The 14,479-nt window shown below is 41.8% G+C and overlaps 1 protein-coding gene across 1 annotated transcript in view; it reads left to right on the top strand.

The window, feature by feature from the left end:
- Window positions 1-228: 228 nt before the first annotated feature.
- The window catches only part of LOC101858129 (FAST kinase domain-containing protein 4), a gene marked incomplete in the record, with an annotated part of 17,226 nt that continues 2,975 nt past the window's right edge, over window positions 229-14,479 (top strand). The window contains 8 exon segments of the mRNA XM_013087717.2: window positions 229-322; window positions 4,434-4,547; window positions 5,168-5,258; window positions 6,218-7,439; window positions 8,641-8,781; window positions 9,894-10,024; window positions 13,025-13,145; window positions 14,284-14,368. Coding sequence (XP_012943171.1) covers window positions 4,480-4,547; window positions 5,168-5,258; window positions 6,218-7,439; window positions 8,641-8,781; window positions 9,894-10,024; window positions 13,025-13,145; window positions 14,284-14,368 — 1,859 coding nt within the window.

The following is a 14,479-nucleotide window of genomic DNA, read 5'->3' as shown; positions in this document are numbered from 1 at the left end:
CAAGCAGTGCATCTGTGTACGAGAGTGAAAGTAAAAATTTACTGAAAAAATATCAGAAGCCTTAATTTATTTGAGGGGGGTTTAAATCATTATTTTGTTGTTGTTATTATTTTCTTTTAATTTATACATTATACCTATTATTGTTCTATCTTCAACAATCAGCATTTCGAGTCTAAACATTCACAAGGCCTAGACTCTTCTTCGTACATTTTCTGTTTGCTATTTTTAAGCTTCCGGTTTGTAAACATGGCCGCCCCCAGTAACTTCTTCGACCTCCACTGGTTGCGATAAACGTATACAGTGAAACGACTTCATTTTCGAGGTATACCGATTTCTCCCTGTTAGCACGGCTCTTTCTTAATGCGTTCTCCTTTTCAAATTATATTCTCATCAGATGGCTTCGAGCCAAAAAGCGTTTTATGATGACTTTAGTACTTTCTTCATCAGTTACGTCGGCAACATTTCATCTGCGTCTCCACTCACTGACACTGAACTCACTCTCACTCACTGACACTCCAATCCAGTTCATGGCAATAACTGAAAACCCGCAGTTGAAACAGTTTTACTGACGGGTCCGACGAACTGCGCTTTCACAACAAACACTCAGATGAGTGACAGTTTTTCTAGGTTAACTTAATGACAACGGCTGAACGACCAAATGTAAATTTTAATGAATGGCCACCTCTATTCTCACCCCGGGTGAGAATAGCGCAGGCGAGTCTTTTGGCTATTCTCACCCGGTGGGCGTTCACCATTATAGTATAGCCTAGGCCAACCAGTTAAACGTTCACCCTGAACCACAGAATTCTACACTCTCTCTCTCTTTAGCTATCTCTATCTTATAATACGTTCTATTACTACTGTTAGTGTTAGCCTAAAAGCGTGCAATTTTGTCTGTGGGCAGTGGAGAGAGAGAAAGAGAGAGAGAGAGGAGTAGCGCAAGAACTTCCGGGCAAAACAAAATGGCGACCCGTGTAGTTCAGTAGTTCGGCTCGATTCGAAAGTTAAACAGCCGTAGCATCTTTGTAGACGACCAAATTAATTTACTTTTGTGTTTTAACATCATTTTTAAACTTTGTTTTGGTCAATTTGATCGTCCGCACCGATAGACAGTATTCGGAAAGAGACAGAGAGAGGGGGGAGGAGTAGGTCTTGCGAGAACTTCCGGGCAAAACAAAATGGCAACCCGCGAAGTTCGGCTCGATTCGAAAAGGGAAATAGCCATAGCACCTTTGAAGACGATCAAATTAGCTTACTTTTGTGCTATAACGTAATTTTTTCTTGGCTTTTATCAATTTGATCATCCACACCGATAGAAAGTATTCCGAAATGAGGAAAAACAGGTCTTGTTTCACACCGGGTGAGAATAGCCTACGCTGGCAAATCTCACCCAGGGTGAGAGGTAGATCGTATTTCTATTCTCACCCCGGGTGAGAATAGCCACTTCCAATAGTAGTAGTCTCCGCCTAAGATCCCACCACTTACGATCCCGGTTCACTTAAGATCCCGCTGTTTTAAGAAAGGAAGTGGCTATCCTCACCCGGGGTGAGAATAAAAATATACACTCTTCTTTGCTCGCCATACGTCATAAATCCACCAGTTCATTTTAGAGTGGAGGGAGACCATTTTACAGATTGTGAGCGTTAGCATGGGTAACCATAGATCTTCCCTGGGTTCGTCGGTTAAGATCCCGGTTCGCCAAAGATCCTCCATTTCCTTGCTCCCGAGCACAGGGATCTTAGACGGAGACTACTGTATTTATAACATTTTATCTTTTAGGCCGCCTCTATTTCTCAGAACACTCGGGAAAATAAACTGGAACTCTATTTCTCCGAACGCTTTCTGTTCTCGAGATTTGTTGATCATTTGCGAATGGAGTGGCTGGTGCACGCGTGCATGTATGTGTGTGTGATTGAGTGTGTGTGTGTGTGAGTGAGTGTGTGTGTGTGTGAACAAGGCGCGGGGGCGGGGTGGAGGGATTTTTTTTTGGTTTACATGAAAGATTTTGGTGTTTGCTTTAGGGGTAACTAAATTCAAATAGGTTACTGCCTAGGTCGAGCAGTCCTGTTTTCTTGCAGTACCTTTGGAAGGCATTTTCAAATGAAGTATAGTCCGGAAATGTTGCCCTAACCACAACTGAAGTATGCTTCTTCCCAGTCCTCGCAGAACGGCAGAATAAAAGATGACGCCTAAATCTCTCAAATAACCAAAAAATCTCGAGAACGGAAACCGTTTGGAGAAATAGAGATCAAGTTTATATTCCCAAGCGTTTGGAGAAATAGTCGAATCTTTTATCCCTCATGTGCGTTCAGACCAAAGCAACATCAACGGCCGAGTGTTAAACTTAATATCTAGATCTGGTCTGGTCAGCGCAGTTAGTTGTGTAAACTGTAAGGGTAAGAACGACTGTCGCTAGTCCAAGTGTTTGGTGTGAACGCGTGGTATATAGACCTTGGATGAGACTTGTTTTGAAAATAACAGCGGAACTACAAATATTTTATATATTGATTATTTGTATGAGGCAACTGTAACAGTTATCAAGCTATCATCAGAGAATTTTTAGTGCGGACAAAGATCGAACTCAACTTGGGACGAGTCAACGACCCAATCCAGCATCGATATTTCGGAAAATAGTGCTCCAAGTTCCTACTGACAGAAAGTCCAACGGTTGCTTCCCACGATTGAGAAGAGGCAGTGTAAGATTTCAGAAAATCCGGCGCAGCAGACTGGAACAAAAATCAGGATACACGTGATCGAAATCTGGAAAATCGGGATGCTTGAGATTTGGGGGGAAAAATTGGGATATCCCGACTAATTTTGGATGAGTTGCAGGTCTGGTTTCGGTTATCAACCTAATTTCATTAATTATTTTCCCAATTTTTGCAGAAAATTGGCTCAAATTCACAAAATCACGAAAATGGCAAAAGTTGCGCTGAGGGCAAAAGTTGCCTGTTCAAGTTGGGGTTTGCGGGCGTGAATTCCTCTGGGGACAGGGCCTACACACGTTTTGGAATGTTGGTGTATTTTTTTTTGGCTAACTGAAAAACTATCATCCTTGATAAATATACAAAGACATGCAATTGATTTCCATGGTGGAAGTTATTTGGGGGATTCCAAGAGTTTATGAATGCAGTTGATCCCCTAAAATTTGCAACTTTCAGGGTCAGCTAAATAGAGAAAAAAATGAAGCCCTGTCCCCAAAGAAAAAAAAAGCCAAAAGCACAAACCAAAAACAGAAGAAAAAACATGTTTTAATTTAAAAAACAACGGCAGTAGACACACCTCAGACTAATGCATACTGGCCTGCTACTACATTTTGTGGCCTTTTATAGTCAAAATAAAAGTGACTGACATTATTACTGTAGGCCTAAAAAACTTTTGTTTGACCTGTCCATTTGTTGAATTTAGTAAATACTGCTCGTACTTATTGATATTGGACTCTCTTAGTCGATAAAGTACTCGATATTGACCAGAATCCACTAGTGCCCATCCCTAGTCAGGGGGACATGCCTGCCTGAAACCCCCCAGATTTTAAAAAAAACGTTGTCTGACTTATAAGTATAGAAAAGTCAGTATCCCCTCTTTTCTGGTTTGTCAACTCAATTTCATCTATTGTTGAAATTGTCTAAGAGTAGACGATCACTTATTGTTGTCAAAGATAAAAAGTGGTCGTTTTTAACAGGTGGGCATCTAACTTATATAATGTTATTATTATGGAAAACAAATGTTAGGGGAGGGGGGAGTGATGAGAAGTGTCCGTTTGTACAGATGATTGTCAACGTGGCCATTAGAACAGGTCCGACTGTGTAACTTCTAGCTTTGCATTTTACAATACAATAAAGGATCTATTGCTTAAGTGGTGTCTGTGGCCTAATGGCTAGGTTGTCAAGCTCGTAACAGGAAGTTCTTTGGTTTCTTTTAGCCCTGTCAGTGGCTCAACATTTGGTCCTTAGGAAAGGCACTTTACACACTGATTTTATTTTCACTTCACCCAGGTGGGAATGGATAATCCAGCTATAAACAGCGAAAGATTTTGTTAGTTTATTAATGTTGGAGGTTTTTAAAAGTGCACTGTATGCTTCCTGGGAAGCAGAATGTTTCAAGTGTTCTGGGGTTTGCTGGGGAGGTAGTAGTTGTGAAGCGCATAGAGCATGCTTTAGAACATATATATGCACTATATATATTTAGAAATATGCATTTAAATTTATTATTAATTTCATTATGTAGAGATGATAAATTGAAATACGGAATTTAAAAAACCCTTTTTTGTTGTTTATTTACACTTGTTATCGTTTTAAACTTTATGAGGTGGGAATTTTAATCTTTTACATTAAATCCTTTTGTTTGTTTTATCATTTCAAATGTGGCCACTTGCCAATCCTGTGTCAGGCCAAAATCCATCACTAACAGTTTTTGTTTTCTCTTTTTTCCAGAAAAACAAAACGCCCTTCGAATGAACCTTTTATCTCCTGAGTCATCATGTCTACCTTTCGAGCAGCAGTGCGCTTAAGACCAACAGGATGGACGAGGGCATTCAGGAGTAATAGGTGAGGGAGAGGAGTGTAATGTGTCACAAGGCATTTCAGACTTGGTACTTGTTTGCATTGTCCAGCACTTATATTTCTTATAGACTGTGACTTGAGTGTGAACCCTATAGCTACATATAATGTTGGATATTGAAGAGGTGAAGCCTGCAACTTACAATCTTTCTTTCACTGGTGTAGTATTTCTTTACTTTAAAATTTCATTAAATGATGTAGACTTTTGACACTATTCATCAAGGTTTTGCACTAAGTGACTACGGTCACCTTTGCCTTTGTCAAGTATTACTCCCTGATCTACAGGCACACACGCGCACCTCAACTCTTTCAGAGTCCAAAAGGAATAATGGTATGTCCGTCTCTGCACTAAGTGAGAGGTCTATACAGCTTGTCGTTTGTTCATCACAACGTGTTGTAACTATTCTGTGGGATCTGGAGCTGAAAAGAAAAACAGGTACATGAATGGAGACGAAAGTGACAAAAGCTTATTTCACAGACAATGTTGAATACAGTGTAGACTGCATTATCATGCTGTTGAAAGTTCCAAAATGCATAGCAATATAAGGCAATGTCAGGAACAGACAGAGTTTGTTCAAGTGTGACTTGATTGTTTGTCATCTCCACAGAGATCATGACCATCTTCTTCACTATCCAGCTGTCAGCAATGGTCAAGGATTTCAACTTTTGGTCAAGAATGCAACCTTGATAAAAAATGGGGTATGTTGTTTTCTAAGCGTTTGTTTTACTTTGTATGATGATAAAAGACATCAATAAATGATTTGTTTTAAATCAGGTTGCTATTGTAACCAGGTTTAAACATGCACTGTCTTTAATTTTCTGTAAATTTTAATTTCTTTGGGCCCAGTATTTGTTCTTCCTATTAAAGACCAATCTTTTTCACATTAAATTTTCAGCTGAATTACAATATAGGCGCTCAACCAGGATTTTTTTTTGTAAGTAAGTGTTAATGAGAATGTATTGGTTTTCCAAAAAAAACTCTTTGAGAAAAGAAAGAAAAATATGACCTTGCTACTGACAAATCTTTGATTTCTCAACAGGTAAGCAAAAATCATGGAGGAAAGGTCTGTCAGCTATTGACAAGACAAATAAGAGTCAAAGCATGTACATAAATCACTCCCATCAGTTATAAGGATAAGTATACTCCGGTATTTATAAATCTTTGCCCTCTCTGTGTGTTCTGTGACAGCATGGCAGGACGTGTTGTGCAAGTTGGGATTGCTAAAATAGTCTCAGGAGTGGTCAAGTGTGTCTTGAACATAATTTTGTAATGACAAATTGTGGATGCGGTTCTGTTCTATGGTCATTTTCTCATCATGGGCCATTCTCTGGTTTCCTGACAATTGAATGATTTTCTCTAAGATCGGTCTAGTTTTTGAGTGACAGAGATATATGGGACTCGTTTCATAAAATAGAAATATTGATAGAAATAAAGTATAACTACCATTTTGAATGTCTTCAACCTAGTTCATAGATCCAGGGTCACTGTGAAGGGTGCAGCTGTGTCTTATATGAACAGGAAACAGCAAGCTGTTATCATTGTTATGCACAAAAGCATGAGGGGGTTATTCTTTACTTTTACTGAAAGTTTCACTTTTCAGATTTTGGTTGTCCTGTACATAAATCACTCCCATCATATTGGAATATTATATTTTCAGATGTGTACTTCAAGTGTCCGACCTTGCAGCTCGCAGGGAGTGAGTGACTCTAGTGGCTCAGGGAGCGGCCCGTCATCTGCGTCTGGTACTGTGACTTCTGACAGTGAGCCAAACGTGTTTGACGAACTGTTCCCGTCGGTGAACTTGTCCCCTAGGTTTGTGAAAGACGCAGAGTACCGGCTGTACGAGTGGGGTCGTCAGGTCAAGGAGGAGCAGAACCGTAGCCAGGTAGTAGACCTGTCAGCTATTGTCTCACAAAACTTCTCCAGCGTGGTTGATTTCTCGCTGAGTGTGGCCTCGCCACCTCACTTTCGGCACCGTTGCCTACTTATCCTCCTCTCGCAGCCAGATGACCTTGAGGCCACGGAGAGGCTGCTGAGTCAGACAGTGCGAGAGGCTGTGACCCTGCCGCTCAAGGTCGTGGCTGATGTGGTTCTTGCATTGTCTTCCGCAGCTAGTACACCACTGAGGGACAAAGCACGTCGCGACTTGGTGCAAGCCGTGGTTAACAAGCGATGGTACGAGGTGGGGCCCAGACATGCAGTCTTCTTCATGTACCAGCTTGATGACCTTTTTGACATGCGCCGAGTCTCCTCCCAGCTGCGGTTACGACACAAGACAACTGCGTTCCCTAACACAAGGAACAAGGCACAAGGGCAGAGTGCTCCTCCAGATGCCAAGAGTGCTGAAGAAAGTGCTGAGGAAGGTCAAGCTTCAGCTGCAGCAGGAGGGGAGGAGGAGGCAATCCCCATACTTAGCATGAACCTGGAAGCTCGGGCCATCACTCTGGCAGACCAGCTCAAAGTGAAAGACTTGTCACGGGTTGTGGTGCTAATGGGCAAGTGGAGGAGTCGCAATGAGCCTCTCCTCAATGCAGTGCTTCACCGCCTGACCCAGGCAGATCTCAGTGAGTTCAGCTTTGCACAGCTCAGCAACCTGCTGTTCGCCTGCTCCGTGCTGCGACTGCACAACAGCGCCTTCCTCAGCAAACTGTCAGCCCAGCTGTGTGAGTGCCCGGCCCCAAGTGCAGCCGCTGCCTGCTCTGTGGTTACCTCCCTCTCTCACCTGCGATGGCGCGACCTGCAGCTCATAGGCCAGATCCTGAATGACATGGCAGATAAGTTGGACCATATGACCGCCCGTGAGGCCATCAATTTGGTTGTCTCTCTGGGGAATCTGTACCCTGCTCCACTGAGCGACTCTCAGGCACGCACTCTCACAGGTCAGAATCACGCATGCATGTTCATAGGGCAGTACCATTCACACTTACAGGTTTATAAAATACACAGTGGCAGGTCAAAAGGATAAATGCACAACCTTTCTCAGATCAGGATCACTCGTGCATTCAAAGTCTCTGAGGTCAGTGCAATCCACTAACAATCACAAGTCGAAATTTTACATGAAGAGCACAGGGGGAAAACAACATTAGTCACAAACTGGAAATTGTGAAGGTGCCTATTTTAAAAGCTTGTGGACTCATAACTTCATATTTGTTTGACTGGTGGTTTATTGTTAAATGTTGTTGAATGGGAAATCTAAATACAATAATCAAACAACAATTCAACAGAAATACAGTTATAACTCAACAAGTGTTACAAATTGGTACCCTCTCAATTTTCAGTTTGTGACTACCATCGTTTTTCCCCTGTAGTCTTCACATGCTTTCAATTGCAAAGACTTACAACCTAAAACTTAACTTGCAATATCTACCCTTTTTCTTTCCGGACTTTTGTTAGAGGAAGGACAAAGAAAATATTAAAATATGGAATTCAAGGCTTGTCGGTTATTGTTGGAAAGAGAAAAGAGGAGCAACTCCGGGGGGGGGGGGGGGGGGGGGGGGGGGGTTCAAGGCTTGCATGAGTACTGTTCCCTTTGTAGGGCAAAAGTTATAATGGAGACAGGATAGGAGTAGCTTCTGATGGGTGGAGCTTTGAACTTCATGGTAGTATAAGAAAACCTTTAGTTTTATGTTGAAGTGAAAGCAGGAAGAGGTTCTGATGGGTGTGGGTTCAAGAATGGGGCTTGTGATGTGCGCAACTTCCCTGTTTGTGTGAAGTTGGAGAGGGAAAGAGGTTCTAATGGATGGGGGTTCAAGGCTTCAGTGGGCACCTTCCCCTTGTGTGTGTTTTTTTTTTTTTTTTTTTTGTAGAGGAAGAATAGGAGAAGATTGTTATTGATTTTGGGTTTGAGAATTTCGGAACACAAGCTTTATCACAGAGAGAAAACAGGAAGCGGTTCTGATGGGTGGAGGTTTGGACATGTTTCCCTTCCCTTGCTTTGTGGTTCATTGGAGAGAAGAAAAAAAAAGATGAAAAAGACTAAGTCTGGAAGGGGAGGGGGGGGGGGGGGGTTCAACATGTTCTGCTTGTCTGCTTCACTATTAGTGAAACATTCAAAAAGTCTCTAATTTTTGTCCCCCACAGACCTGTCCAGCAAACTGTTGCCGGGAGAGAGCAACCCCTCTGACCGAGTGTCAGTTGTTCACAGTCTGGCTGTGCTGCGGCTGTTGAATCCTGAGCTGGCCGCATCCATTTTTGATCCAGACTTCGTGCAACAGTTAAAGGGTGAGTGTGTGCGATGGGTGAACGATGTGTGTGTGAGTGTGTTTGTAGGTATAACAGTCGACAGTTAAGTGTGCGTGACAGATGAGTGTACGGTATGTATGTTTGACAACGGAGTGTGTGTACTGAGCGATAAAAGTGAGTGTATGCGATAGGTGTATGCATGTGTAATGGATTATGAGTAAGTATTTGTGAGGGATGATAAGTGAGTGAGTGTGATGATTGATATGTGATTGTTTGAGACGGATAATAGGTGAATGTGTATGGGGGTGACTGGTGAATATATAATATATATACATTATATATATATATTGTGATGGGTGACATGTGAATATGGATGTTGTGGGTGACAAGTAAATGTGTGTGACAGATGGGTATTGAGTGTGGATTATGTGACATTCAGGGGTTTGAGGCTTGAGTGGGTACCTCTTGTTCTTGTGGATTGGGGATTTTTTGGTTGTTTTTTTTTTTTTTTGGGGGGGGGGGCTTTTAGAGAGAACCGTAAAATATTCTGATTGGTTTGAGTTTGAGATTTGTGGTATATGATGGTTAATAGGTGGGTGCGTGCTCTCTATCCTTTTGCTTACTAGGTTCCATCTCTAAAATAGAAATTTTAGTCACTGAGTATACAGTACCTTCATTAATTGTGACTTGAACCACAATGAATTATTATAATTTTAGTAGAGTTTTTATGGCCATCGCAACTGCATAAAGTCATATGAGTGCCAAGGGGTGGATGTAAACAGAGAAGTCTTTACAGGGAATCAGGCTTACTCTGCTCTCCTCTCTAGCTTCAACAGCACAAAGTTTGCTTCGACTATCAAGGTACCCCAAAAATAGAGGGTCACGAGAGTGTGACAAACATACAAAAGAAGTAGAGGAAAATGACTATAGTAAAGATTAGGAAAGAAAAAGCAGCAGTTCCCTGTTGTAGATCAGGCGCAGTTATGAGCATGACATTGATGAATCAGCCCATTTACAATTATTCTAATGTGCATAAGAACATGTTAATGTCCCCGCCTTTGGGAATGGCCAAAAGACACCTCAATTAGTAGCATCGCCCCGGGGGTGCAATATATTATTCTCCTCTTGACCCCCTTTTGAACTTGTTTCAGGGTCAGAAGACTTCTCACAATCTGCCAGTCTGCAGAAACTGCGCAGCGTCAACATGGCTGCTAAGCTGGAGGTCAAGGACTACTCAGGCCCATTGCTGTCTGACAGCGATCTCACCATCCCTGAAGAACAGGTATCTTGTGTACAGTCCAATGTTTGATGTCATCATGGTCATAGCGCAAAGAATAGCATTTGTTTTTGTTTTTTTCCCTTTTATTTACTTACTTTAAAAAAATAAAGTGTCCAGTTATAAGTCTGGTATAAAAAAAATGTGTTCTTATTTCAGAGGGGTCTGAAAATTCATTTGTTTAGACATATAGTTTTGCTCTTGTCATAAGGCTGACTTACAGTTGGACTGTTTTATTCTTCTTTTTTTTTAAAGTTTTCTCCATACCACCAAAAAAATGAGTTAAAGGTTTGTGTTATAACAGTGACAATATGTCATTATGTACTTGCAGTTGTTACCGTTAGTAAATATTAGCTACATTGTGGTGTGTTTTGTATCAAGAGTTTTTGGGGGGGGGTTTTGTGTTGTTGTTTTTTATATTTGATGTGTGTAGTTATTAAATAGCTTTTGTGTATTGCGGGACTTACTCAAACATATCACTACTGAGTTGCTTTTTGATAGTCTCCACCTTAGACATCCGCAACTTCACCCAGAGGTCACTTTAGCTGTGAGAAGCTCAGGGGTGGCATTTGTTGCAATGAGATGAGGAGTCACGAGTCACAGTGCTAGCTTAATTAATTGAGGTCAGGGGTCGACCAGATGAAATGAGCAGGTTGTTGGAGGGCACCACTGATTGGTAGGTCCTACTCTCCTTCTTCTTCCCCCCCCCCCCCCCACCCCCCCCTTTCTTTTCCATTTAATCTACTCCTTTCCCAGCCGGAACTTACCCATTTTTTGATTTTTGGCTCTCCTTCATCATTGTCAGATTTTATTTAGGTTTCAACTCCCACTTGCGAATTTTTTCTTTTTTCCCCCCCCCCCGAACTCAGTGGGGACCAAAGGCGGGTCACAAAGTGCAGCCCTCCCAAACACCTGGGGAAAAACCGTTGCCCTAATGCCCTTTGGGAGACCCGGGGTAGAGGTTCCCCTTTTTTTTTCTATTGGTGAGTTAACAATGTAAATCTTGTGCTTCTTTGGAAAGCTGTAAAAATTTTTCGGGTGGGGCCATTTTTTTTTTTTTTTTCAGGGGATTTTTTTTTGGGGGGGGGGGGGGGGGGGGGGGGTGATGGGTGATGTTTATGTATGTGAGATGATGTTTACGTGTGTGGAGATAATGTGTCTGTGGACGAGGGTGGTTACAGTGTATGTGTGGATTGAGGGATGGTTGTTTGGATGTTAGATTGGGAGGGTGGGGAGTTGTTTGCATAAGTCATGCACTGGTCTCTCTGTTCATGAGGTGACAGAATTTCTCTTGCCCTTTCAAAGGGAAACAACAGAAATTCTGTCCACTCATAAGCAGAGAGACCAGTTGCGACCCCTGGCCTATGACTTACACAGATAATTCCCCACTAATGTCATTTAGTAGTGAGGACATGGCGTGCAGTAGTTAGGAGACATCAAGTGACTCTGAGGACAGGTCATGTGGGAGAGAAATGCAGACTGTGACATATAGCAGCCAGTGGAGACATTGAGAGGTGTGACAGTTCACTTCTGGCATCTATGGTTAAGCATTGCTGGTAGAAAATGGGAGTACCGTTCCCATGCAAGATAGCCTTTTTTTTTAAAGGATATGTATTACGATGTGACGGAATTGGGCGCTCATCAATTTTTGGCCATTTGCAGTTATTGGTATCATCTTGAAGCTTGTTTATTTGTCTGTCTTTTGATGAAAAAAATGTGAATCTATCTTGAATAGAAGTCAAGGTAAAGTTAGCAAGAAAATGACCTCAAAAGTTTGGTGACTTCCTTGGCTTGAGAGTCCTTAGGAGACAGAAAATTTACATTTTTTGGTGTTTTTAATCTACTTTTTTCAGTAAAATCCTCCCAACAATGTTGAGCCAAAATACAAAAATTTGATGAAAATTGCCAAACCGGCGGGAAAAACGCCAACACCTTCAATTTCGTTGTTTTGATGTGCACCTAATTTCACCACGATGCCTCACGTATGTCTATCTGTTTGCTGTGTTGGCCCTGACTAGTAGAATCGAAGCAGCCCACCTCCTAACTGATCTAAATTGTGTTGAAAGAGGGGTAAAATATTTGTAATTTTTTTTTAGAGTTTGCTGATATGTCTCATCATGGTCTCCCCAGACGCTGTGATGTGTGCCACCTGTGACGGGGAAGTGAGGCCTTTGTCTGCCCTTGACACACCTGACTCTGCAGAGAGCCTGCACAGGTAGGCCTATGACACTCATGCAGTCTTACACACACACATACATACTTATCAACCAACCTATTGATTTACCTACCTACTTACGTACATACCTGCATACCTTCCCACATATGTGCACACATAAAGACACACGCGCGCACGCACACACAAACGCACACACACACACACACACACACAGACACACACACAAGGAGATTCTTTGGCCTCTGGTTTAGAAATTGGGACAACAAAATTGAAGACTTTCTTGAAATAGGAGAATGTTGATTTTTGCTGCTTCAGGGATTAAAACGAATTTTGCTTTGGGGACAAATGTGAATTGTCCTTTGGGAATGAACAAAAATTGTGCTTAAAGAACCAATGTGTACTGAAGGGAGGGGGGCATAGATGTGTGTATGGAATTATCACTTTGATATATACTTTGTACTATTATCTATCATTTTTCTATGCATCTATCTTTATGAATATGTATGTACGTGTTCATCTGTTTATCTATTTATGTATTTATCTATCTGTTATTTATAAGCATAAACATATATAGTTGTACAAATTAAGTCCAGTTTTTATTGTCTATGTACGTAAGTAGCCTTTTTCTGTGGTCATTACTGGTACATTGGCTTGTATTCAAATACAAGCGTCTCCCCCCCCTTGTTGTTTCTGTCCTTCTGTCTTGCTTTTTTTCCCAGCAGTAAATAACCATTATTGTGTGAATGTGTGTCTCGTTACTCAAAGTCAGTGTTATAATTAGGTTTTGAGTCACCACTTGTCGATATGTTCCTCTCTTCCCCACCCACCAGAACCAGCAGACGACCACAGACGGGTCACTAAATGCTGCACTTCTCAATGCCTTGGGGAAATACGCTGACCTGATGACCTATGTGAGACCAGGGGTAGAGGTTGCTGCTGGTTTATCTATTGGTGAGTTAACAATGTAAATCTTGTGCTTCTTTGGAAAGGTGCTGATATATGTCTGGTGTGTGCATGTTGTTATTTTATTTCAGAGGATATTTGATTGGCGGGGGGGGTGATGGGTGATGTTTATGTATGTGAGATGATGTTTACGTGTGTGGAGATAATGTGTCTGTGGACGAGGGTGGTTACAGTGTATGTGTGGATTGAGGGATGGTTGTTTGGATGTTAGATTGGGAGGGTGGGGAGTTGTTTGCATAAGTCATGCACTGGTCTCTCTGTTCATGAGGTGACAGAATTTCTCTTGCCCTTTCAAAGGGAAACAACAGAAATTCTGTCCACTCATAAGCAGAGAGACCAGTTGCGACCCCTGGCCTATGACTTACACAGATAATTCCCCACTAATGTCATTTAGTAGTGAGGACATGGCGTGCAGTAGTTAGGAGACATCAAGTGACTCTGAGGACAGGTCATGTGGGAGAGAAATGCAGACTGTGACATATAGCAGCCAGTGGAGACATTGAGAGGTGTGACAGTTCACTTCTGGCACTCATATGGCCTTATGCATTGCTGGTAGAAAATGGGAGTACCGTTCCCATGCAAGATAGCCTTTTTTTTTAAAGGATATGTATTACGATGTGACGGAATTGGGCGCTCATCAATTTTTGGCCATTTGCAGTTATTGGTATCATCTTGAAGCTTGTTTATTTGTCTGTCTTTTGATGAAAAAAATGTGAATCTATCTTGAATAGAAGTCAAGGTAAAGTTAGCAAGAAAATGACCTCAAAAGTTTGGTGACTTCCTTGGCTTGAGAGTCCTTAGGAGACAGAAAATTTACATTTTTTGGTGTTTTTAATCTACTTTTTTCAGTAAAATCCTCCCAACAATGTTGAGCCAAAATACAAAAATTTGATGAAAATTGCCAAACCGGCGGGAAAAACGCCAACACCTTCAATTTCGTTGTTTTGATGTGCACCTAATTTCACCACGATGCCTCACGTATGTCTATCTGTTTGCTGTGTTGGCCCTGACTAGTAGAATCGAAGCAGCCCACCTCCTAACTGATCTAAATTGTGTTGAAAGAGGGGTAAAATATTTGTAATTTTTTTTTAGAGTTTGCTGATATGTCTCATCATGGTCTCCCCAGACGCTGTGATGTGTGCCACCTGTGACGGGGAAGTGAGGCCTTTGTCTGCCCTTGACACACCTGACTCTGCAGAGAGCCTGCACAGGTAGGCCTATGACACTCATGCAGTCTTACACACACACATACATACTTATCAACCAACCTATTGATTTACCTACCTACTTACGTACATACCTGCATACCTTCCCACATATGT

The sequence above is a fragment of the Aplysia californica genome, unplaced genomic scaffold, assembly GCF_000002075.1.
Source record: "Aplysia californica isolate F4 #8 unplaced genomic scaffold, AplCal3.0 scaffold00628, whole genome shotgun sequence".
Taxonomy (NCBI): domain Eukaryota; kingdom Metazoa; phylum Mollusca; class Gastropoda; order Aplysiida; family Aplysiidae; genus Aplysia; species Aplysia californica.
The sequence above is the reverse complement of the archived record's forward strand: the minus strand, read 5'-3'. Positions and strand labels throughout refer to the sequence as shown.